Raw genomic sequence first — 27806 nt, forward strand, 5'->3', positions numbered from 1 at the left:
ATCCAATATGGCTGCCAAACCATGTGACCTATGATGTCATAAATTTAATATTTCAATACAAACGGGCCATGTTCCATGCAAGTGCAAGAACATGTGCATGCAGATTCAGATTTTTAGGATAAGGCATTTGATTAAAACATTTATGTCTGGTATACCACTTCACCATGACAATTACATCTACATGTGGGCAGGGTACAGCCCGAAGTGGAGATCGGTTTCTGAGGTTTGGGACATGGAATGTAGGGACAATGACAGGGAGATCAGGAGAAGTGGTGGAAGTATTGGTCAGAAGAAGAGTGGACATATGTTGTGTGCAAGAGACAAGATGGAAGGGAAGTGGTGTGAGAATGGTGAAGGGTAGGCAGGGACAGAAATACAAGTTTGTGTGGCAAGGGTGCCTGGAGGGCGTGAATGGTGTTGGTGTCCTGTTTTCTGAGGAGTTTGTAGACAGTGTGGTGAGTGTGACAAGAGTGAGTGATAGGTTGATGATGGTGAAAATGATGATTGGAAAGCTCTTGGTGAACGTCATCTCGGGATATACTCCGCAGGTTGGTCGGAGCTATGAAGAGAAGGACAAGTTCTGGTGTGCGATAGAGAAGCTGATGGAAAACGTGAAAGATGAGGAAGTTGTTGTGGTAGGAGGAGACCTAAATGGACATGTGGGAAGGAGTATGGATGGTTTTGATGGAGTTCATGGGGGTTACGGATATGGTGTGAGAAATGGAGAAGGTGAAAGGATTTTGGAGTTTGCTGATGGAGCTGATTTGTTGATTTGTAATACTCAGTTCCAGAAAGAGGATAATAAGCTTGTTACATACACGTCAGGTGGGTCGACGACAACCGTTGACTACCTGATGGTGCGTAGGCGAGATAGGGGGCACCTCCGAGACACAAAGGTGATCCTGGGGGAGGAGGCTGTTTCACAGCACCACTTGGTTGTCTGCGACGTAAGGGTGAAAGGTGCGAGGAGAGCTCGGCGGGTGAAGTACCAACCGAGAATGAAGGTGTGGAGGTTGAAAGAGGTGACAGTAAGGGAGGCATTAAAAGAGAGGCTGAGTAGGGTCGAGGATGATGTGGTTGAGCTTGAAAGTGGTTGGATGTCAATGAAAGCTAGTCTGTTGGGAGCCGTTGGTGAGGTATGTGGATGGACAAAAGGACCACCGAGGCACTCGGAAACATGGTGGTGGGATGATGAAGTTGGAAAGAGGATTGACGAGAAGAGGAAGAAGTTCAAGGAGTGGCAGAAGGCGAAGGGTACGGGAGCAGAAACAGCAGAGCATGAAAGTTATAAGGCAGCCAGGAAGGCTGCAAAGAAAGAGGTAGCAAAGGCGCAGGAGGCATGTCGGAAAATGTTCGGAGAACGCTTGGATTCGGAAGAGGGTCAGAAAGCAGTATTCAGGATTGCAAAGCAGATAGCGAAAGAGAGGTGTGATGTGATGGGGGTGAGCTGCTTGAAGGATGAAGTGGGACAAATCGTTGTCGACCCAGATGGAATTAAAGGAAGATGGAAAAGATATATGGAAATGCTGTTGAATACAGAGAATGAATGGGATGGCAACATAGAGAGTAACCCAGTTTTAGGACCGGCAGAGAAGATAACTGAGAAGGAAGTTGAGGAAGCGATAAAAGCAATGAAGGGTAGAAAAGCGGGAGGGCCGACGGGAGTTGTGGGAGATATGTTGAAGGCAGCAGGAAGTTGGGGTGTGAAGAGAATGACAGAGATCTGTAATCTGTTGGTGAAAGAAGGCCGCATTCCAGTGGATTGGGAACTGAGTACCCTCGTCCCTCTATACAAGGGGAAAGGTGACCCTCTGGAGTGTGGCTCGTACCGAGCGATAAAGTTATTGGAGCACGGAATGAAGGTATTGGAAAGGGTGTTGGAGAGGAGGATGAGGAAGAAAGTGAAGATCGACGAAATGCAGTTTGGATTTATGCCAGGAAGAGGAACGACAGACGCGCTTTTCATTGTGAGGCAGTTGCAGGAGAAGTACATGGAGAAGAGGAAGAAGTTGTTTCTTGGGTTTGTTGATCTGGAGAAAGCATTCGATCGGGTTCCACGCAAAGTATTGACATGGGCATTGAGGAAGTTAGGAGTGGAGGAATGGTTGATCGGAGTAGTGATGGCAATGTACAAAAGAGCGCGCACAGCTGTAAGGACGAAGGACGGGAACAGTGGTGAGTTTGAGGTGAAGGTGGGAGTGCATCAAGGGTCGGTACTAAGTCCACTATTATTTGTAGCTGTGATGGAGGTGCTGGCTCAGAACGTAAAGGAGGGTTTACCGTGGGAGTTGTTGTATGCAGATGATCTGGTGTTGATTGCGGAAAGTATGGATGGACTGAAGGAAAAGATGAACACGTGGAAGGAATGTATGGAGACAAAAGGTCTGAAGGTGAATATCGGAAAGACGAAGGTGATGGCAAGTGGTAAAGCATGTGGTGAGGTGGAAAGAACTGGGAAGTGGCCCTGTGCTGTGTGTAGGAAGGGTGTCGGAGTGAACTCCATTCAGTGTACAATGTGCGCTGAGTGGGTTCATCAAAAATGTAGTGGTCTGAGAGGGTCATTAACCAGTGTGGCAGCTACATTCAAATGTAAGGTGTGCACAGAGGGAGCTGCAGATGGAGGAAATGTTGAGTTGGATCTTGGAGACGGCGTGAAGCTGGAAGGTGTGAAAACATTTTGCTACCTCGGAGACATGCTGAATGGAGAAGGTGGATCAGACTCGGCAACGGTTGCTCGAGTGAGATGTGCATGGAAGAAGTTTTGGGAATTGAGTGGCGTGCTGATGATGAGGGGAGTGTCGTTGAAGCTGAAGGGAAAGGTGTATGCTGCATGTGTGAGAAGTGTTATGATTTATGGGAGCGAGACATGGGTAATGAACGTAGAGCAGCAACGAAGGTTGGAAAGGGTGGAAATGCGAATGGTTCGACGGATGTGCGGAGTATCGTTGAGAGAGAGGAAGACAAATGATGAATTGCGAAAGATGATGGGAATAGAGCCTGTGATTGATGCTGTGAAGAGGAACAGGTTGAGATGGTTTGGTCATGTGTTGAGGAAGGATGAAAGTGACTGGTTGAGAAGAGTGATGGAAATGAATGTAGAAGGAAGTAGAAGACGGGGAAGACCGAGAAAGACTTGGCTAAAGATGGTGGAAGAAGAAATGCGGGCAAGGGGGTTAACAAGGAGAGATGCAGAAATAGGGCAAGATGGAGAAGATTGTCATGGGGACCGCAAGGCTAACCCCCGCTCTAGCAGGGAAAATGGCCTTTAAAATGCATGTTGTGTTGTTGTTGTATACCACTTCACCGATGTCATCATTATCATGATTTTGTTCCCATTGGGAGTACTTGACAACGTGCCAAGTTTCAACTTTTTCCATTCAGTAGTTTCCAAAATATAATTTTTTAATTATTTGCGTTTAATCCAAGATGGCTGCCATACCATGTGACCTATGACATCACAATTACCACAAAAACCATGTGACCTATGATGTCATAAATTTAATATTTCAATACAAACGGGCCATGTTCCATGCAAGTGCAAGAACATGTGCATGCAGATTCAGATTTTTAGGATAAGGCATTTGATTAAAACATTTATGTCTGGTATACCACTTCACCGATGTCATCATTATCATGATTTTGTTCCCATTGGGAGTACTTGACAACGTGCCAAGTTTCAACTTTTTCCATTCAGTAGTTTCCAAAATATAATTTTTTAATTATTTGCGTTTAATCCAAGATGGCTGCCATACCATGTGACCTATGACATCACAATTACCACAAAAACGCGTGAATTATTACAAAACGGCAATCTTTATCAAAAACTCTCTTCCTCACTCTCCTTGCACTGCCCTCTTTCCTCCTCACCCCCAGGAGTATCTCTGGCTACGGCTTCCTCTCCGCTCCCACCTTTTGTTCATATGTGTTCTGTACCGTCCCCCAAACAGTGATGACTCCATCTACATTTCACTGTCTGACAACATGGACCAACTTCTATCCACTCATCCCAACTCTCTCTTCCTCATATGTGGTGACTTCAACTGTCATCATGCCACCTGGTTGGGTGTGGGTTCCTCTCTCACCAGTCATGGCACCTCAGCAAAGGACTTCTGTGACTCACTGGGATTGACACAATCTGTCAATTTCCCGACCCGGATCTCAGCCAATGGAGTATCTTCTCTTCTAGACTTGGTTATGACAAACTTCCCTGCTAATGTCTGCCGCTCTTCTTCTGCTCCAATCGGTTCTTCTGATCATGTGCTTGTCAAAGTGGACATCTCTCTGACCATTCTCAGAGAGCCTCCTCAGCGTCGACGAGTCTGGCATTTCACTCAGGCCGACTGGGACGGTCTTCAAGCAGCCATCAATCGTCTGGATTGGTCTCCCATCTCCACTGCCTCTGACATCAATTCTTCCTGGGAATTCTTCCAAAGCAAACTGATCTCTCTCATGCACAGATTTATCCCATCTCGCCTTCAGTTGTCTTACCCTTCCTCCCGTCCATGGTACACTGAATCTTGTGGTGAGGCAGTTGCCCTGAAACAACTTGCCTTTGCCTCTTGGAAGGCTAATCCAACTGAAGGCAATCTCAGTTCCTTCCACCAAGCTCGGAACAAGTGTGTGTCTACCCTCAGGAGTGCCAGGAAGCACTATCTCTCCTCACTCAAGAATGAACTCTCAAACCTGTCTCCTTCCTCCAAATCCTGGTGGCGTCTGGTCAAATCCGTTTCTGGTGTGTGTTCCCCCTCCATCCCCTCCCTTACCTCAAATGGCCACACAGTTGACATCGCACGTGACAAAGCCGAATGCCTCAACTCTGTGTTTGCCTCAAAATCCTTAGTCCTAAACCCATCTCTCTCTGTTCCCACCTTTTCCAGTCGAACTTTTCCAGTTCCCACCTTTCCAGGAGTTCACTGCTCCTGAACTCTGTGTCCTTCTCTCCTGACAAGGTGGAGGAGTTTTTGTCAAACCTCGACTCTGATTCTGCAACTGGACCAGACGGCATCAGCCCACGGGTCCTAAAATCCTGCTCTGCCGCTCTATCTCACCCTCTCTCTGTTCTTTTCACCCTATCTTTTGCTCAAGGTCAGCTGCCAGCATCCTGGAAATCAGCTAACATTACCGCTTTACACAAAAAAGGTGCAAAAACAGATCCTTGCAACTACAGACCAATCAGCCTGCTCCAAATTATCAGCAAAGTCATGGAATCCATCATTGCTTCGGATATGAAATCTTTCCTCTTCTCCAATGGCTTGATCTCTGATCATCAATTTGGTTTCAGACCAGGTCACTCTACTCTGGACATGCTGCTTCTGCTGTCTCAACAATGGATGGAGGTCCTCAATGCCAAACAGGAAATCAGAGCTGTCTCCCTTGACATATCACGTGCCTTCGATACGGTCTGGCACCCAGCTCTGCTCACCAAACTCTCCTCCTATGGTATCCATGGAAATCTCCATGCATGGCTTGCGGACTTCCTCTCTGGTCGTAGTCAACGTGTGGCCCTGAATGGATTTCTCTCATCTCCCCTTCCTGTTCAGGCTGGAGTTCCCCAAGGCAGTGTGCTGGGCCTTGTGCTTTTTCTGGTCTTTATCAATGATCTCTCCGACTCTCTGGAAAATCCTCTCTATCTCTTTGCTGATGACTCCACTCTCTGCCGCTCCATTCCTCTTCCCTCAGATCGGCAGTCTGCAGCCTCCTCACTCTCTGAAGACCTGGACAAAATCACAGACTGGTCAAACAAGTGGAACATGTCTTTCAATCCTGACAAATCTCACTCTCTTACTATGTCTCTCCGAAAAGATCGACTGGACAACCCTCCCATCTACTTTCTCAACAATCCTCTCCAAGAAGTTCTGTCGCTCAAGCTTTTGGGTCTCACTATCTGCCATGATCTTTCTTGGGAAAACCACATTTCCAAGCTGGCCTCCAAAGCCAGTCGCCGACTGGGCATCCTCCATCGTGCGAAGTCCTTCCTCGGCACACCTGAGCTCCTCACCACATACAAGGCTTTCATCCGCAGCTCAATGGAATACTGTTCTCCCCTATGGGCTGGTGCTCCTGCCTCACACCTGGCTCGGCTTCATGCTGTTGAATCCAAAGCTTTCAAAATCATTGGAATCTCCCGCGATGAAGCTATCTCTGAGGGCCTTTCACTCACTCACCGCAGGCAGGTAGGTGGTCTTTCTGTCTTCTACCGACTCCTCTCCGGCCTTGCTCCCCCAGCTCTCTCTGTGCTCTGTCCCCCAAATATTCCTACAGGTTGCACAAGATCTGCCAGCAACCCTCTGATGGTTAAACTGCCGAAATCTCGGCTCTCTGCTCACCTTCACTCTTTCATTCCTCTTTTCTCCCACCTCTGGAACAAACTCCCACACTCCCTTCAATCCCACTCCTCCCTCCAGGTCTTTAAAACAGCTGTTCACCACCATCTCTTATCTTCCCCCATCCAAAACCTTGATCTTTTCTACCCCCACTAATTCACCCCAGATCCACCTTGTTTGAAATGCCAACTTCTTTCCTGGAAGTCCTGGCAGTGTCCATATGTTTATACCTCTCCCACCCCTCCTCCCCAAAGCCCTCTCCCTCCCACAGATCTCTCGATGTCTCTCGGTCCCTGCTCTCAAATGTTGTGTTTGTGTCCTTCCCCCTCTCTCCCCATCTTGTCTACCGCTCCCGATGTTATTACCTTCGCAAAAGCGGAAGGTTATGTTTTGATCGCTGTGTATTTATTTGTATGTCTGTGTGTGTGTGTGTGTGTGTATGTTATTCGCATAACTCAAAAAGTATTCAACCGAATTGCATGAAATTTGGTGGGATGATTGGTTATTATACGGGACACATTTGATTAGATTTTGGGAGCAATCGGGTCAAAGGTCAAGGTCAAGGTCACGAAAAGGTCAAAATCGTATTTTTACCATAGCGCGGTCAATTTTTATCCAATTGGCATGCAACTAATGCCAAAATGTTCAGAATTCAATGCCCGATCTTGTGATATACGACATGTCCCAGTGAAGACATTACCCTTGTTAGCGGTTGGGGGTCAAAGGTCAGGGGGGTCACGACCTTGCAAAATGTGCGTTTTTTGTCATAACTCGGTCAATTCTTATCTGATTTGCATGAAATCAGCACCAAACTGTTCACTGTTCTGTTCCCTACACTCCCATGCCAAGTACAGAACAGTAGCTGCGGCGAAGGTATGCGCTCTACCGAGTGCCCGTTCTAGTTTGTTTTATGTGTCTGTCTTTCTGTGTGATTACTGTTCGCTCTTTCACGAGCCTCGATCTTGTATACAAAAAAAAAAAAAAAAAAAAAAAAAAAAAACATTCTACATGGGTGTCGCTCCTACCCTGAAAGTTTTGTTTCAATTGGATACATTACTTTACAAATAATTGTAAAATAATTATAGATGTCAACTATTTATGAGGTTAATTGGAAAATATTGTTGCAAGGTGATGTATGCCACAGTTATGGTGGTTCAGTGACTTGAGATGAGACTGGTGAGGTTGACTGCGGTTTATTATTTATTTATTTATAAACTCACAATTTATTGAGCGCCTGCATTTATGATCGCTAAATACATATGCACCCCATACAGGTCCAGTGATTAACTTCCGCAAAGTTGTCACCCTAATGGGTGGGGAGGAAGGGGCGTCATTGGGTGGTCATAACACAAACCCCAATAAAAAGTTTCAGAATGGGGTCTTGGTGGGCCCAAGGTCCACTTCAATGTGATGTCATTTTGAGCAATTTGCCTTTTGGAAATGTTATGGGACATTCCCCCAAAGGAAAGTTTCATTCCTATGTGTGGAATCATTTCTGGAGTTCAATCAAAGGTGTGTCAAGTGTTGCATGATAGGTTAGTGCCATGCTCATATAACCTTCAATTCTCATATTGCCACATCACCTCCACCCCTTCCCCACGACACCTTGCCCTGCAGCTTCCATTCGCACTCATCCCCATCCTTACTGTGACCAACATGCGAGTCATCATGAAAGACTTCACCAACGGAGTGTGAGTGCATAAAGCAAACACAGAGCATGTGACCCACACAGTGCATAAAGCAAACACAGAGCATGTGACCCACACAGTGCATAAAGAAAACACAGAGCACGTGACCCACGCAGTGCATAAAGAAAACACAGAGCACGTGACCCACAATCTCAACCAAACCTCACAGTATGACTAAGGGTTGCATAATGAAGGTTGTAGCGCATTCATTTGCCCCACTCCCCAAGGAGGTTTTTTTACCCCGAGCGGGTTTTCCCTGCCGTTGCCGCCAATGGGGTTGCGTGTTGAGGTGTATATCAATGTTAAGTTCGCTTTATCGTGGCGTTTTTCCAAGGCCGCTTCGAATAACAAAACTAACAATAATAGCATAGTATTAATGTTATTACGAAACAATACTAATACCAATAATGTCCCACATCTAATACTAGCTCTTCCACGAGCCTCGACTACGTACAGGAAAAACACTCATGGCTACGTATTAGAAAATTAATCAAGTAATTAATCAAAAAAATTAAATAGCTAATCGATTAATCAATAAATCATAAATATCCTTTATAGGCAAATCACTTGGTCACTGTCGTGTCCAAATATCAGCTTCCTAGCTCAAAAGGTGCTTGAGATATGGCCCAGATGAGAATGAAAATAAATAAATGATTAATACTGAAAATAAATACATAATCGTAAAATAATGAATTTATTAATCAATTGGCTTATAGCATACCTAAACCGTTTCATCTGAATCTTTAACTTTTTGAAAATTAATCAAATAATTAATCGATTAATAAATAAATCAAAATTACCCTTTACAGCCAAATTACTTGGTCATTGTCACGTCCAAATATCAGCTTCCTAGTTCAAAATGTTCTAGATATTGCCCAGATGAGAAAGAAAATAAATAAGTACTTAAAAAACCGATAATAATTAAATAATTAATCAATTAATTGATTAATCAAAAAACAAAAAATAACGTTTTTGACAAAGTACTTGCTCATTATTGTGCCGAAATTTTAGCTTCCCTACTCAAAGGATGGCTGAGATATCGCCAGGATAAACAAACAAACAAGCAAGCAAGAAAAGGAACAAATGGAGTGAAAATTGAACTTTCGGCGCACGTCCGAAAGTTGAAGGGGGCCTGGCGATGACATCGTGCAGCACATGGGGATGGAATATCGAGGGGCGGAGTACAACATAACATGATATGTATTAAAATAATGATTGATGTAAAACAAATATTCACAAGGGAAAAATCTTCTTACTTTTCCATAGTACCAGCGACCCTCATTGCAGGTATATTTTTCAGGTTCTGGAAATCTGTTGGAGGCCTACTCATCGTCACGGTCTGTGCCATCAACGTGTACTTCGTGGTCGACTACCTCAAACAACTGAATATGATATCCGTGTACGTTACAGCCGGCATTGGCTCGATCTTATACCTTGTGTTCGTGGGCTACCTGGTAAGTGTTTCTCGTAGAACAACTGGTCACACAATACCCTGATCAAATGTTAACTACTGCAAAGGAGGATTGATAGGTTTCATATTGCCCATATTGATACTGTAACTAGGCCACAGTGTCTTCAGGAAGCATTCACAACATCATCATCACGAATAATCTCCCATTGTTTGGAACAGTAAATATCGTCATTTTACAACAAACGGAACGTCCACACAACATATTGTTACGGTTCTACGCCGCCCTACTTCCCCTTACAAAGGAGGGATTAATCCCCTTGTTCTTTCTGGGCTTGGCAGAACCGAGTCTTGATACGTCCCTTCTGGACAAACGCGGGGTAGGGCCTCGGGACCACTTCTCGCTCGTACCTAATTCCCCGTGCTGCCCTGGAAGCGAGGAAACAAGCCTCACACGAGCCACGTGTGGTTTGAGTACACCGAGCGGATCGAGTACCACGTGGTCCGTGAAGTCTTAGTTAGTGGAACCCGATTGGAGCGATCCTATTCGTACCACGCTTAGCCAATGAAGAAACCACAGGAACAATCGAATGTAAGAAAGGAAGAACACGGGTTTAATTATTCCCACATGTATTTACAATGATCAGGGATGCAGAGACATAGAGCAGCCTTAGACAGTCGTAGCTTATTTTTCCCAGACAACTGTCCCGTCTCACTCACACAGGGAATTGCAGATGGGTAGATGTTCCCCAACGCGTCGACGTGGTCGTCCAGAGACGGTCCCCGTCCGGCTCTCCACGGCCCCAGCACGTCCCGCGAAGATGGTAGCAGGCGATGGCAGGAACTAGTAGCGCGTCTCCCGAACAAGGCAGATAACGAGGTGGAACGGTAAAGGGCGGGACTCTCAGCGCGACTGGCAATTACACAGCCGTTCTCACTCACGCGACTTAATGCGCTGTATATCGGTTCATGTGCGTCTGGCTGCGCCCGCGTGTCTTTCACAGTTCTCTGACGCTGCCAACTCCTCTTCCTCGACCCTCTTTGCTGGTTAGTGCGCGCGAGTTCTTTGACGCTCTCCACTTGCGAGTCCTTTCCTTAATCCTTTCCGCGCGAGTCCTATCGAGTGCAAGTGCATCTGCGAAAGTCCTTTCAAGGGCTTTGCGCAGTGGGTTTTATAGCTACGCCCCCGAACCTTCTGGATCCCTCTCAAACCCTCTCACCACACCCTGTGATGCCACGCCGCCGCCACCACGCCCTGTGACGTTTTACCACCACGCCCTTGAGCCTCTCCGTGCGGTGACACCACGCCCAACCTCTGAGCTCTGATTAGCGGCTCGTGCTTACCGTCAGCGCTTCTGCCACTCTGCCCCGGTCCTCCTAGCCTGCCTCATGTTAACTCACCCAAAATGAACCAACGTTAGCGCAAAAGGGCATGAGGCTACGGACGCAGGATAGTCGGTGACAGTAAGGCCTATTCTCTTGGCTCTACTAAACGCAGAACTAACAAATGGAAAGGAACTAAGCTTACAAATACTAAGACATAACTATACCAACGCGAGGCTACATGTTGCTTGTGTGACTAACTAAGAGGGGAAAATTTTTACCTTTATTAGACTCACTGTACAAACTCAAAACTGCAACACTGTCCCCCTCCCTCGTCAGATTCGTCCCCGAGTCGAACCTACAAAAACTGGAACGACCGGTTTTGAGAAAGATCTGGGACTAGATGTGGTTCCCCCTAACATTTACTTTAACCCGTGTATGCGACAGTTTTAAAACACTAAATATGTCCCACCTACTGCGTTGAGTAGCTAACTAACAGACTCGTGCCCACAATTAACCGAATTGCGGAATTGTTTTCAAACTAAACATTAAGCCGGTGGGCAGCATTTTTATATACAAGCACAAAAACCTAACCTTATTTACATTTCTATGACCCAGGACCTGTCCTTTTTGGAAAGAAGATTGGAGGGGAGAGAAAGCACAGCAAAGCACGAATACACATTCAAAAATCACATTTTATTTGCTGTTGGTCTCTGGCATCTTCTATCTTCGGTGTGCACATATCGAACCGGCATACAGGCCATTCCTGCTCTTCGGGGCTTAATAAACTTACAATCTTCTCGGCCCTAGCACACAAAAACAAAATGCACAACAAGTGTGTTCATTTATTTGACAGCAGGGCCAACCCTATGTGGTCCAACTGCGTGATATTGATGCCACTCAAAACAAGTGGTCCGAAGATGCAAGGTGAACTTGCAGCAAAGTACTACACAGCAGAAGTGTAAGGCCACAAAACTTGTGGTCCATAAGTGTAATGTGATAATGTGCAGCAAAGTGTTTGTGGCAAAGTGCTGCACAGGTGCAGCAAAGTTACAATAAAGGATACGGCAGCAAAGTGCCACGTAGTTCAGCTGCACAGGTGTAGCAAAGTGCAGCAGGGGTACTGCACAGGTGTAGCAATGTGCAGCTGCACAGTTCCACCTCCAAAATGGTCCTGGGGTGGGGGAAGAGACAGCACCACCAGCAAAGCGGAAAGGGCACAAAGGTACACAGCAATACAAGGTAATGCAGCATGAGGGGCGCGGAGGAGCGAGCAGAGCAAGCTCGTCCCTAACCGTTCGTACCCCCCAACGTCAGCTTACACTACCCTTAGCTGTATTTACAAATTCAAATTCGTCTCTACGTCTTGTCTCCCATATCCCCCTCTAAACCAAATTCGTCTCCCAATCCCTCCCAGGAAGGAAGGAATGGAACAAATACATTGTCTCTTTACGTCATGATGCGTCTTACTCACTCAACAGTTTCACAGAGCCCTGGTGTGGAGCTTCGTCCTCCTTGGTGAATGGATGTGGATGGCGCGAAGGGAATTTCTCTTCCTAACTACTCTAATGACATTAACTTTTAAACTACCCGGGGTCATACCCTGCCAATCGGCCATCTTTAAACTACGTGGTACTAAAAACCGAATTCCCCATTGACCACTCTGCGGTGCCCTACGAATTTGGGTCTCACTCCCCAATTTTTCAATCTGTGCCATTGCACAATTTCGGGGCTGGGTCGTGTGGCTCCACTAACAGGTCCAATTACCTGCGCACCTCCGCCACTGAAGTCGCCACCCGAGCTTACCTGCTCCTGCAACTACCTAAACTGGGGAAGGCCCCTCCTGGCTCTTTACCCCTCTGATGCCCTCCTTGGCATTGGGCTACCCGGGTCCTTCCCTTGGATCATCGGGCCCCACTGAACAACTCACACTACCCTAACTGGCTCCCAGAGCCTACCTGCGGCCTCACCTGGCCGACAAACTACCAGTGGCGGAGTGCCACAATAACCATACTCACCAATTAAACCACACGCCCAGCCATTCCATAGACTCATGCACCCTCCAAAGCACTACTTTGCCACTACTCGCACCACAGGTGTCAATATCCAAACAATTTACCTAAGCCCTCTACCTGACTTTACACTACCCCCCCCCCCCCCCCCCCGGCTATTCGTGAATGGGTCCATCTCCCCCCATTCACTCCTTCGCACCATGCATTCCACACCTTCTATTCCACACCAAGCATTCCACACTTTTACTCACACACCAATTATTTTGCACAACACTTTCCTCGCACACCTATTATCTGGCACACCTCTTGTGCTCACACACCTATTTATCCATACACCTCAAACACAATTCCTTTTACTCAACACAATTTCTCACACATACAGCATCATCTAACTAGCTGCTTTTCCCCTAAAACTCGTGCTTTCACGTCATCCCTTTAAACTAAGCACTTCCCTTCGTCATTATCAACCATCTAATCTCTCTACGTCCCCTCTACAGTACAGTGTCACTACTTAAATCTTTTGTCCTCTACCATCATCTAATTCCCTATCAATTATCCAAGCCCGCCCTCGGCTAGCTTCGGTGCCCCATGGAGGTAACCATCGCTGGTCCCCCATGTGCATGTCACTGCCATCCCCCTAATCTAATGCTCATGAGCCCGGCTGAGGAATGGTAAAACCACCATTCCCCCATGCAGGGTACCATTCCCCAACACTATTGCTATTCGTCCACTACACTTGAGCCTCTCCGTGCGGAAATACATCGCCATTACGGCTCAACCTCGAGAGGCCGAGCGATCCATTCGGGTGGTTGGTCTACTGTAGGTTGGGTCCGTCCGGCATTTTTGATCCAGGGGAGGAGGCATGATTGGGCCGAGGTTCAGAGCTCCATCTCTGCGCGGGGCCTCGCGGTCCCACGCACGATGGCCCAACCGCCCACGGTCGGAGCACCGCACCCGCCGGGGGGCGTGGCTCCGAACTATCCTTCCTCCCCTTGAACCTTGCCGATCGCCTTTACCGCCCCGACACCAACCATACAGGGCGGGGCCCGGCACGAATCGTGCACGGCGGTCCTTGTGAAACCGCTGCGGCATCGATTCCCACAGCACACAACTCACCGAGGGCTCACGTCGGCTATCCGTCGCGCTAAACGCTACCCTGGTCTGCGTCGATGCTTGAGCATTTATGCGACGTTCTCACCACATGCGAACCCGTCCACACTCGCACACCTAGGCGTCCCTGCGCCTCCCATACACTCCGTTACTGCACTCTCCTGTGCACACTCCTCTCTTTCATCCTCTCTTGTGCATTCTCCCTCGCACACCGTACTTGCACCTGCACACCTAGGTGCACTCACGCCGTTCGCACACTCCTTTATCACACACCCTCATGCACACCCTGGCGCACTCATACCACTCACACACTCCGTTACACAATCGGCCATCGTACACCATCGCGCACACTCTTCCGTTACGTACTCAGTAACGTCCACGGGTGTGCACTCTCCTGGTACACACCCAATCACACGCTCTGGTGTGCACTCCTGCACACTCTCTACAACACGCTCTGGTGTGCATTCTCTCTCTCTCCTTGGCCATCGCACACTCTTTTTCCATACACCCTTCTCGTGCACATTCCATCATACACTCGCGCTCCGGTGCACACTTCTCTCGCACACGCGCACCAGTCACCCTCGTACACCGCACCACGGACCTTCCACGACCGCCCGGGTTTCGTCTTGATCCCAAGCGCGCCAAAAATCTTTTCCCGCCAAACACTTTCGCGCCATACACACCCCTACTCACCTTGGGGACCTTTTTCTCCGGCAACACCTGCAAACTTTTATTGGCGTTAGCAAGCCCGGCATCACGGTGCAAACACGAACTTTGTGTGCATTCCATTTCTACTTCCCGTGATACATTTACTTCCTCTGCCGTCTCTTCGGCCCCAATTTCAACTATAATCATTTCTTTTATTTTAATTATTTCCTCGACGACCGCCGGCGCGCATAAAATTTCCTTGTCCAATTCGGCGGCCGTCGGCTCTTTTACACCCCGAGTCGCGATTTCTATACCCTCGGTCCACTTAGATGAGCTCTGCTATACCTCGCTCTCCCTACGTTCCTCACACCGCATTACCTCGTTGCGTACCTCTGCGACCTCCTCGCTCTACCTCGCTCAACCTTATGTCCTCCCCCATCTCTTTTATTTCCTTTTTCGACGCCACCCTCATTTTTCCCAATTGATTCTTTTAGATGTCCATTTTGTTTTCCAACCCCTTTTTCCACTCAAACAATTCCCGGGTGGATTTGTCCCCCATTTCTTTCAATTGGCCACCCATTTTTTCCATGTCCCGGGTGGTTTTGTCCCCCATTTCTTTCAATATATTTTCTTGGGTGTCCATTTTGCTATTCAGTCAATCCCCCTACATTTTTATGGATGCCTGTATTTGCGCCATAAATAATTGCATGTATCTTGGCACCGCGGGCTCGGCTTCCGTCGCAATGTGCGAGGCGCTGCCATTTTCTACCCCTGCTGCAGGCACCTCATCAATGTCCTCCTCTTCTCCCAATTCTTCCCGTGGGTACTGGGTCATTAATTCCTCCTCATCTACCTCATCTTCTACCCCTACCGGCATTCGACCGTCTTGGCTAGCCATGGTACGATTTTAAAATTTTGAATTTTAAAAACTAAATTTCGGTCGCTTGTAATTTCAAGTGCGTGAAGCGCACTCCAGGTCCAATCTCACTCCACGACACCAATTGTTACGGCCAATATGTACAATTGGTGTCCAAAATTTCGTCTAAAAATTTTGTCCCAGCTTCCAAATCCCCACTCCTGACTACGAATTGTTACGGTTCTACGCCGCCCTACTTCCCCCTTACAAAGGGGGGATTAATCCCCTTGTTCTTTCTGGGCTTGGCGGAACCGAGGCTTGATACGTCCCTTCCGGACAAACGTGGGGTAGGGTCTCGGGACCACTTCTCGCTCGGACCTAATTCCCCGCGCTGCCCTGAAAGTGAGGAAACAACGGGCCCATCTCACTCACACAGGGAATTGCAGATGGGTAGATGTTCCCCAACGCATCGATGTGGTCGTCCAGAGACGGTCCCCATCCGGCTCTCCACGGCCCCAGCACGTCCCGCGAAGATGGTAGCAGGCGATGGCAGGAACTCGTAGCGCGTCTCCCGAACAAAGCAGATAACGAGGTGGAACGGTAAAGGGTGGGACTCTCAGCGCGGCTGGCGATTACACAGCCGTTCTCACTCGCGCGACTTAATGCGCTGTATATCGGTACATGCGCGTCTGGCTGCGCACGCGTGTCTTTCACAGTTCTCTGATGCTGCCAACTCCTCTTCGTTGATCCTCTGAGCTGGTTAGTGCGCACAAGTTCTTTGACGCTCTCCACTTGCGAGTCCTTTACTTAATCCTTTCCGCGCGAGTCCAATCGAGAGCAAGTCCATCTGCGAGAGTCCTTTCGAGGGCTTTGCGCAGCGGGTTTTATAGCTACACCCCCCGAACCTTCTGGATCCCTCTCGAACCCTCTCACCACGCCCTGTGACGCCATGCCGCCGCCACCACCTCTGAGCTCTGATTGGCGGCTCGTGCTTACCGTCAGCTCTTCTGCCGCTCCGCCCTCGGCTCCGCCCCGGTCCTCCTAGCCTGTCTCGTGTTAACTCGCCCAAAATGAACCAACGTTAGCGCAAAAGGGCATGAGGCTACGGACGCTGGATAGTCGGTGACAGTAGGGCCTATTCTCTTGGCTCTACTCAACGCATAACTAACAAATGGAAAGGAACTAAGCTTACAAATACTAAGACATAACTATACTATCGCGAGGCTACATGTTGCTTGTGTGACTAACTATGAGGGGCAAATTTTAGCCTTTATTAGACTCACTGTACAAACTCAAAACCGCAACAATATTATCTCAACATTACAACAACAACAACAACAACAACTCGATTGATCCAGAAAAATAAATATTATCTCAACATTACCTTAACTACACGATCGCTCCAGAAAAATAAATATTACCTCAACTTTACCTTCGCAACACAATCGCTCCAGAAAAATAACAATCATCTCAACATTACCTTCACAACACAATCGCTCCAGAAAAATTAATATTATCTCAACATTGCCTTCACAACACAATCGCTACAGAAAAATTAATATTATCTCAACATTACCTTCACAACACAATCGCTCCAGAAAAATTAATATGATCTCAACATTACCTTCACAACACAATCGCTCCAGAAAAATAAATATTATCTCAACATTACCGTCACAATACAATCGCTCCAGAAAAATTAATATTATCTCAACATTACCTTCACAACACGATCGCTCCAGAAAAATATATATTATCTCAACATTACCTTCACAACACAATCGCTGCAGAAAAATAAATATTATCTCAACATTACCTTCACAACACAATCGCTCCAGAAAAATTAATATTATCTCAACATTACCTTCACAACACAATCGCTGCAGAAAAATAAATATTATCTCAACATTACCTACACAATACAATCGCTCCAGAAAAATAAATATTATCTCAACATTACCCTCACAACACAATCGCTCCAGAAAAATTAATATCATCTCATCATTACCTTCACAACACAATCGCTCCAGAAAAATAAATATTATCTCAACATTACCTTCACAATACAATCGCTGCAGAAAAATAAATATTATCTCAACATTACCTTCACAACACAATCGCTCCAGAAAAATAAATATTATCTCAACATTACCTTCACAACACAATCGCTGCAGAAAATAAATAGGATGTCAACATTACCTTCACAACACAATCGCTCCAGAAATATTAATATTATCTCAACATTACCTTCAGAACACAATCCCTCCAGAAAAATAAATATTATCTCAACATTACCTTCACAACACAATGGCTGCAGAAAAATTAATATTATCTCAACATTACCTTCACAACACGATCGCTCCAGAAAAATAAGTATTATCTCAACATTACAACAACTACAACAGCAACAACAATAACAACAACAACACGATCGCTCTACAAAAATTAATATTATCTCAATATTACCTTCAGAACACAATCGCTCCAGAAAAATAAATATTATCTCAACATTACCTTCACAATACAATCGCTCCAGAAAAATAAATATTATCTCAACATTACCTTCACAATACAATCGCTCCAGAAAAATAAATATCATTTCAACATTACCTTCACAACACAATCGCTCCAGAAAAATAAATATTATCTCAACATTACCTTCACAACACAATCGCTCCAGAAAAATTAATATTATCTCAACATTACCTTCACAATACAATCGCTCCAGAAAAATTAATATTGTTACAGACGTGGTGGTGGATGTTAGTTTACCGAGCGGTTTTGGTATGACCACGTCTGCACAAGTTACCCGATTATACCCGAACGTTGACTAATCGCGCTACGCTAGATCAATGAAGGAAAAGACACACGGCTGGGATTAAAATGACGCGACACCAGGGTTCAGTTCTCAAGACCTCCGGAGGAGGTTATATTGTTACGGAAGGTTAGATTACAACTACAAGAGGGACAGCATAGTAAGATAAGCACTTAGACACACTCTTATATTATTCCCAACAGACGACAGATAAACGGGACAAAAGGCTGACTCACACGGGGATTGATTGCAAGGAAAGCGGGTATCGATGGCTCAAGGTGCACTCTTGGCTCAAGGACAGGGTCGACCCGGTCCGGTCCAGAGATGCCGGAGGTTTCACAGCGCTCGAGGTGGCGTCTTGTCGTCTCAAGCTGGGGGCGCATCTGACGTCACATCCGGTGAGTCGCTTCGTATATCCGGCGGGGAGTGACACGCCCTCGGCTCGTTAGCTCCGCCTCGTGGAATCGGCACGTTGCTTCTCATTGGGTGCGTGCGGGGGGTTTACCAGGCTCCGCCCTTGACGAGGAGCTGACAGCCAGCCCCTTCGTGGTAACCCCGTGGAGCGCATGGTCATGGCGGCTAACCGAGCTGGTGGGAGGACGCACACTCCCCCCGCGCAGCGTCGTTGTTGTTGTAATTGTTGTTGTAGTTGTAGTTGTAGTTGTAGTTGTTGTTGTTGTTGTTGTTTGGGGAAGAAGATGGAAGGAGGTATGGGAAAGGTCCTAAACTCACTACTGGTGCCATATAATCACATTCTGGTGCAACGAAGAGTCATAATTAATGGAAACGAGTCCTTAACTGACATAGACTAAGAATAACTAGCAAGATGTCCGAAAGTTGTCTACGTGTGATGCGGTGGACCTGGGCACGACATTTAATGGGGGAAAAAGGGGAAGGTCGGCTCTACTGATTGTTGTTTACAGACAATGGGACTAGGGAATGGGGGATTGGGGATAGTTGGGGAGTATTGGGGAAATAGGGGAATATTTACAAGCGGATATGGAGGCCAAATTCCATATTCGCAACATTGCACCCTTCTCTACCCTCGGGGCGTCCCGACCCGATAAATTTTTACCTACTTTAGTGTGGCACGCAATGTAGTTCCCTCTACTATTAACTCTACCCTGAGTGCGACAGTTTTACAGATATTCACAAATGAGTAAGTATGTCCCCCTGCGACGTTGCACCCTTCTCCTCACAGAAACACACCCACAGGATAACCGAATCCGGAAAGAATCCTCAAACTAAACATACAGCCGGTAGGGAGCATTATTTACACAAGACTACGCTGATATTTACACTACGATCCAGGACCTGTTTTTGGAGGAACACATGCAGATGTTATGCATAGAGAGAGTACGCATGCTAGCATCGATACACCAACCCACGAGTGCTCTGTGGCCTACGGCCTTTAATAATGTGCAGAGCACCCCTTCCAAGCATCAAGCACCACCCCATCACACAGTGAGCACCATCCGGTGCACCAATAAAGTGTCTATAAATCACGGTGTGGTGTCGCAGCCGGCCGATGTTCTGCCGCTGGTCTTGCCTTCGTGTGGTGCACTTGGCCTTCTTACTTCCTTCAAAAAAATTAAGAAAGGCGCCAACCGCGTCCATTTCCTTATTGCGGCCGTCAGGGGGCCAACTATTAGTGGTTCACCTGTTTGGCATAGGTGCCACGTTGACCCATAGGTCCTTCCACGGGTGGTGCTTGGCCGCAAAAGAGCTGCGGTCCATTGTGGGTGGCCACAAACATTGCGGTCCATATGGTGTATCGATCCAAGCAGCAAGCAGCGAAAGTGCAGGCCCACAACTGCGTAGCCAGCACCGCTCTCTCCTCTCTCTCTACCCCAAAGCCAGATCCTCGGAGGTGGGAGACAAAAGAAGCAGACAAGTGAGTAAGGTGGTAAGGGCGCAAAAGTGCACGCAATGCAAGGTAATGCACACTGGGGGCACATGGGAACCAGGTGAGACAGGTACGTTCCTACCGTACGCTCCCCCCCCCCCCCCACCAGGTAACCTACATGGCCCCTCCCTTACCCCTTACTGTATCCACAAAACACAACACTACCCATAAACATCTACTTTACAAATCAACAAACATCCCTACTGTCTTCCCCGTTCCTCCCATATACCAAATTCGTCTTCTCTCCCTCCTAACCAATCAAATTTGCCATTTTCAACTCAACATCATAATTTGCCATCTCCAACTCAACATCATAATTTGCCATCACCAATTCATCATCAGTCCCTCCTAAGGAGGGAGAGATGGAATCACCCCAATGTCTCATCCACGTCGTGATGCGTCTCACAAATCCACAGCAATCTCATTTCCTGCAACAAAACAAAGAAAACACAGGTGTGGAGTCATCATCATCACCACAGGTAAGTGGCTGCGTATGGTGCGACAGGTTCATCAATCCTAACTATTTCCTAAATGACTTTAACAACTTTACACTACCCGGGGTCTTCCTCCGGCCAAACCATTGGCCCTCTTACACTATGGGTTCTAAAAACCAATTCCCATTGGCCAAACTGTGGTGCTTTTCAATTTGGGGTCTCACTCCCCCGATTAATCTCTCGGTGCCCTCGCACAATTTCAGGGCTGCGACGTGTACCTCTCCCAGTGGGTCTACCCACCTGCACACCTCCACCACTGCAGTTGCCTCCGAGCTTACCTGCTCCTTACCCTAACCTAACTACCTGGGGAAGGCCCTCTGGCACTCTCCCCACTCGGTGCCCTCTCTGGCACTGGGCTGCCCGATCCACACCCGGGATCCTCAGGCACCCACTCACAACTACCGGCTCCCAGAGCCCACCTGCGGCCTCACCTGGCCGACATCCTCACAGTGGTGGAGTGCCCAACCAACTACACACACTAACAGGCTACACGCCCAGCCATTTCCACAACACTAATGCACCCATTCACAATACCATTCTGCCACCGCACCACAAATGCCAATATCCAACCACAATTTACCTGTACCCTCTACCTAACACTTACACTACCCGCCCCGGGTACTCGTGAAAAGGGTCCACTCTTCCCCCATCCACACCTTCGCACCATGCACACCACTCCGTACCACTTACTCCAACTCTCTCCACACACCTGTACTTGCACACCTGTGCTCTCACACCTGGTGCCACCTGCACCCTTCTCTCCCCAAGCGCATTCGCGCTGATCCACAACACTCACTACTCATACACTGCTCCACACACCTGTCCAGTTGCACACCTGTGCAATCACACCTGTTCCACCCTCACACACACACGGCATCATCTCATCTAACTACTCCCCTCTGAAACTTGCGCTTCCCAGTCGTCCCTTTAAACTATTGCGCTCCCTCGTCATTATCATCCACACTAATCTACCTGCGTCCCCACTACAGGTATCAGTCACTAACTAACCTTAACGTCATCTAATGTCAATCTCTTCTAGATCCCTACAATAACCTAACCCACCCGGGCTAGTTTCCACTGCCATCAACCCCATAAGCTATTGCTCCTTTGCCCCCACTCTGTGAGGGATGGTGGATTTGCCATCCCACCACATCGGGGGTCTCTCACTATCAATTTTGTTCGTCCAGATTCCACAAGTCACAAATTTTCTATTTACTGCCAATTCTATTCACTTTTCTAAATTTTGTATCAAATCACTACTATCACTATCACCATCACCCGTCTACTTATTAGGTCCTCTCGGTGCGCCAATTCACATCTACAGCCCGGCTTCGTACAGCCGAGCAATGAACGCGGGTCGTTTTGTGCCAGCGGCTGGATACGTCCCGCATTCGGGGCAGGGACGGAGGCTTACCCGGGCCGAGATCCCATGCACCACCTCGGCGTGGAGCCATCCAATGTCCCGATCTCGACCTGCCGGCACGTCTCAATAGAAAGTGGTCGCCATGACGACCCTTCCTATCGGGCTGCCCGCTCCGCCCAGTGGAGCCCGGACGCGGCCGTTCAAAGCGAGGCCCAGCACGCACCGAGGGCCCGATTCGGCTATAAGTCGTTCTAAACTCTACCCCGTCTAACGTCGATGCTTCACCTGGACGCTTACACCCCGCAGCCCGTTCCTTGCTCACACATCCAGCCGTTTCCATGCCCCTCGTACCTTTCCTTACACACCTCGGTACACCCATTCCACTCACAGCCTTGGTCACACACCTGACCACCGAACACTTTGGCACACATTCGTTGGTCGCACACCTCACCAACACACCGCTTCGCGCCCCCTCCTCGGTCACCTCCTCTGTGACAATCACAGGTGTGCCCTCATTCGCACACCCAACCACGTGCCTCACCACCAACTCCAGCGTGCATTCCCACTCACGCTCTACCATTCCAGGTGTGCATCCTTCCATCCCAGGTGTACATCCTCGCTCACCTGTCACAACCAACTCGCTCTCCTTGTCACTCTCACTACTCTCACCTCCATTCTTGACAGCGCACTCACCCTTACTCTTGACAGCGCACTCTTTCCTCATGCACCTGTCCGTTACACACCTTTCTCGCGCACACTCTCCCGTTACACCCTCTGTAACACCCACCACAGGTGGACACTCTTCCTTACTTCTGACAGCGCACTCTTTCCTCATGCACCTGTCCGTCACACACCTTTCTCGTGCACACTCTCCCGTCACACCCTCTGTAACACTCACCACACCGCGCTTCCACATGCTCCCTCGCACACGCGCTACGACCGACTCACTCTCGCCAGCACACTCACTCCTTGGCACGCACTTTTTCCTCACACACCCCAGAGTCGGACTTTCTTGCACACCTCCTTTTTCGCACACCAGACCTGTCGCACACTTCACCCACGGCCTCTCACGAACATCCGGGTCTATCTCGACCCCCAAGCTTATTAAATCACCTGGCGCATCATACGCACGACCATATTGGTCACCACTTACACCGGGTCCTCTTTCTCTTCGCTTCTCCTCCATCACCTGCGAATCCCTCATCCGGTTAATGAGCACATCATCACGATCCGAACACAGACTTTGGACCAATTCTTTTACTTCCTCCTTTATCTCTTTCTTATCCTCTCTCCGTCGCTTCTTAATTTCGCTCACCCCTTCTTCCACTTCTTCTAATTTCTGCTTCACCTCCTTCATCTCTTCGTGCGCCCCTTTAAGTTCTTCCTCTAACTCCACTTAATTTTTTTATATGTGCTCCCGCACCTCCCGCTCTTTAACCTCCATCACCTCTACCACCTTTAGTGCAGCGGCATAGCAAAAATTTAAGAAGAATTGTGCATTTTGTGATGGAAGCACCAAATTTGGCACAATGATAGAATGTTATATTTAGAACATTTCCAGATATGGAACCACTTTGAAATTCACCCAAGGTCGCCGCCATATTGGATTTAAAAATGGCGGCTTTAAAAATCTGTAACCCTTAGGGGGGGTGGCGGAAACAAATCCTACAGGCACAATTATTGCCCCATTCACCCTATATCTTTTCTAACATCAGTAGACACATTACAGCGGCGATTCTGAGCTCAAGGGAACATCTAGGGGTCTGGGGAGTGAAAAATTTGAAAATTTCGGCCAAAAATACCCCTAAAAGAGGTCATTTGGTGTCAAATTTCAGGGGGGGTCGTGTATTGTCCTGTAGATAAAACATGCTGGTCCGTTGATTAACCCCTAATTAAACGACTTTTTTGTTTGTTTGCTCCATCCAGGTTTCAATCATGTCGAAGCAGTTCAAGTTAGTTCATGTTACCAAGCATGTAACTTCAACGCCAAAGACGCCACTGGACTGGGAACTCTGTGTTCTGTGTCAAGTTGATATAGGAGAGTCCCTACAGTGTCCTGCTGTCACGAAAAGAACTGATGCAGGTGCTGGATACAAGACACTTGAAGACAATCTATCAGCATTCAATAAACTAGGCAAGCTGCCACAAGACGTGGACTTGCAACGACTGGATGAAGGCCAAGGGATAGCTGCCACTCTAGCTGCCCACCAAGCCAAGTGGCACAAGTCATGCAGGGTGAAATATAACACTACCAAGCTACAGCGGGTACAGAAGAGAAGTCATTCAGAGGGAAGCCCTATCCCCAGTACAATCACAGATAAGTACAAGCTTACTAGGTCTCAGGCAGCTTGTGTTGATAGCATATGCGCCAATTTGTGCTTCTTCTGCCAGCAAGAGCTTGGTTTGGAGTTTCATCAAGCAGCGACATTGGAACTAGATAAACACGTTCGCAAGGCTGCAGAGTTTCTTCAGGATACCACTTTGTTAGCCCAACTGAGTGCTGGGGACATGGTCGCAAGAGAGGCCAAGTACCATAAGAAATGTTTGACATCGCTATACAACCGCGTGAGGGCAGCAAAAAAGCTTGCCGAGCAAAACCAGAGCACGGTAGATGTCATTTCAGCAATAGTCCTTGCTGAACTGGTAACGTACATAGAGGAAACTGCTAAAGAAGAAGACACTGCTCCTGTATTCAAAATGGCAGACCTCACCAAGCTCTACACAATGAGAATGGAACAGTTCGGAGTTGTGCTGGAAACACGAGTCCATACAACCAGACTCAAGGAGCGTATCCTGGCACACTTCCCTGATCTGCAGGAGCACAGGCAGGGAAGAGATGTCCTGCTGGTGTTTCAGGAAGACATTGGCAGTGCATTAGCCAAGGCATGTCAACATGATATTGACAGTGATGTTGTGCACCTGGCACGAGCTGCAGGGATTATAAGGAAGGATATGTTCCAGTCATCTCAGCCTTTCAATGGGTCCTTCTCAAACAAATGTCAAGAAGAGTCTGTGCCACAACTGCTGCTGACAATGGTCTCCATGATTTTAGAGGGCGCAGGCATCAAAGATCAGGCATGTCAGTCATCGGCATCGGCGTCTGTGACAATAGCTCAACTTCTCAAATACAACAGTGTGAAGCATGAGAGGAGAGGTGCAGGCACAGACGTACGACACAGCATTAGTCAAGAGACTCCTTTGCCAATATATCTTGGCTTGATGCTTCATGCCCATACGAGAAAGAGGGAACTGGTTGACACATTATCTGGACTAGGGATCAGCATTGCCTATGATAGAGTGCTACGGATCTCTGCAGAGCTGGGGAACGGGGTCTGTCAGCGCTTTCGGGCGGAGAAGGTGGTCTGTCCCCCAAAGCTCCGCGGTGGAGTGTTCACCACATCAGCTGTGGATAATATAGACCACAATCCCAGTTCCACGACAGCACACGACTCCTTCCACGGAACTGGTATTTCATTGATACAACATCCAGACTATGACAATCAAGGCACAGACCGAGGTATTGTCATCATCGGGGGTGTCTCAAATGTCAAGACTGTGGAGGACCTTCCACGGTATTACACAGATGTACAACCAGTTAGTTCACTTGCCAAAAGCCACCCTGTACCAGCTGGAACCCAGGCGTCGCTGCAGAGGAATCCTGCACAAGCTGAACTGGATAAAGAGAAGAGGTGGCTCCAGACTGTGAAGGATGCATGTGACAGTGGTGACACACAGAATCCAGGAAACATTTCTTGGGCTGCACATCACGCAGAGAACCAATCGGCCAAGGATACTAGTATCACAGTCACACCCACTGCCTTGCTTCCCCTCTTCCATGACCAAGCCCACTCAGTGCCAATGATCCGCCATGCCATGGATGTCGTGAAAGCAGTGATCAATGAGCTAAACCCTGGACAGATACCCGTCGTCACACTGGACCAACCACTTTATGCGATCGCCAAGCAGGTGCAATGGAACTGGCCAGACACACATGGTGAAGATCTCTTTGTGGTCATGCTGGGTGGTCTACACACAGAGATGGCAGCTTTGAAGACAGCAGGAGACTGGCTGCAAGACAGCGGTTGGACACAGGCATTGGTTCAGGCGGAGATAGCAACAGCTGGCACAGCAGACTCCTTCTTGCGTGCAGCTCACGTCAGCCGTACAAGACGCGCCCACCAAGTAACTGTTGCTGCCCTACACATACTGCAGCATCGTGCATATGACATATACAACGAAAGAGCAACTGCAAGAGATGAGGAACCATTGGAGTTCGAGGCATGGTGTGACCAGAGAGCAGCGGCATGTCCACAGTTTCAGTACTGGGCCACTGTACTTAACCTGGAGCTCTGTATACTCCTCTACATACGTTCACTGAGAGAGTCCAACTTCACGCTGTACATGGACACCCTACCAGAGCTAGCTGCATGGTTCGCTGCATTGGGCCATATCCACTATGCTCGCTGGTTACCAGTCCACATCAGGGACATGGTTGGCATTGCAGAGAAACACCCAGATGTTGCTGCCAAGTTCCATGCGGGGCACTTCACATCCAAGAAGACTAGGCATAAACTGTTTAGCCAGGTGAAGGAATGTTTTATCTGATGTTATTTCCAATGCATGTTGTTTTGAAGCTCACTTATTGCTTTTTGTTCTCTTGAGTCATTTTATTTTGGGGTCACCAATGTAGGACGATGTGTATCCAAGATGTGCATCCAAGAAGACTAGAAGACTTCACATCCAAGAAGACTAGGAAATCCAATATGGCGTCAGTATATCAACTTCTAAGTAGAACCATTCAATTCCTTGACCTCAAGTTTGTACATCCAGACACTAAAATCAAGGCTGTAGCTGGTATAGAACCAGAAATATTTGTAATTAAAGATTTTTAAGCCGCCATTTTGAAATCCAATATGGCGGCCACATTGGGGTGAATTCCAAAGTGGTTCCATATCTGAAAATGTTCTCCATATAATATTCTATCATTCTGCCAAATTTGGTGCTTCCATCACAAAATGCACAATTGGTTTGCTATGCCGCTGCACTACTTGTCCATTTTCCTCGTCAGGTCCTCATGTACCGTCTGACACTCTTTTTTAATTACCCCTACGTCCTTTTTCATCTCCTTCTGTGTCGATTTTAAACCCTCTATTACCGCTGTGTTCTTCTTTACCTGGTCCCCCAACTCCTTTTGTCCCACTGTCAGTTGTTCTACTCCCAGCGTCAACTCCTCTATACCACTTTGCAATTTTACAGTCCCCTTTCTCACCTCCTTCTCCATGCGCTCCTTACAGTGCCTCACCTCCTCGCGCACTCCTCCGACCTCCTCACTCACACCTCTTCTGATCTCCTCTCCCATCACTTGCATCTCCTGCCCAGATGCCACCCTCATCTGCTCCATTTCCTCCCTGTGAGCATCCAGTTTGGTTTCTACCCCCATTCTGACCCCCTCTATCTGCTGCCCCATTTGGTTAACTTCCCTTTCCGCTTGGTCCCTCATGTCCCTCAATTTGCCTTCCATGGTGTTTTCTAACCCCTCTAACCCTTTTTGCATCCCTTCCATTTGATTCTCTTGAGCGGCCATTCTGTTTTCTACCCCCGTTAACCCCTCCTGTATTTCCCCTAATCTATCGTCTAATTTCCCAAATTTCATGTCTAATCCCTTAAAATTATTGTCTAATCCCTTAAAATTATTGTCTAATCCCTCACTGGTACCCCTCGCTTCGTCCCTCATTACCCCCATTTCGTTTCCCATTACCCCCATTTCGTTTCCCATTACCCCCATTTGGTTTCCCATTACCCCCAATTGGCCCTCCAATCGCTCACTCTGAGCCCTCATTTGCTCACTCTGAGCCCTCAT

At 47.7% G+C, this 27806-nt stretch overlaps 1 protein-coding gene across 1 annotated transcript in view; it reads left to right on the plus strand.

The window, feature by feature from the left end:
- LOC137428875 (natural resistance-associated macrophage protein 2) overlaps window positions 1-27806 on the plus strand; it is a 141605-nt gene that overhangs the window by 97162 nt on the left and 16637 nt on the right. Inside the window, exons 13-14 of the mRNA XM_078780748.1 lie at window positions 7941-8014; window positions 9312-9465. Of these exons, the coding sequence (XP_078636874.1) occupies window positions 7941-8014; window positions 9312-9465 (228 nt within the window). The remainder of the gene's footprint in view (window positions 1-7940; window positions 8015-9311; window positions 9466-27806) is intronic.

Source organism: Myxine glutinosa, chromosome 6, assembly GCF_964187855.1.
Source record: "Myxine glutinosa chromosome 6, kmMyxGlut1.1, whole genome shotgun sequence".
Taxonomy (NCBI): domain Eukaryota; kingdom Metazoa; phylum Chordata; class Myxini; order Myxiniformes; family Myxinidae; genus Myxine; species Myxine glutinosa.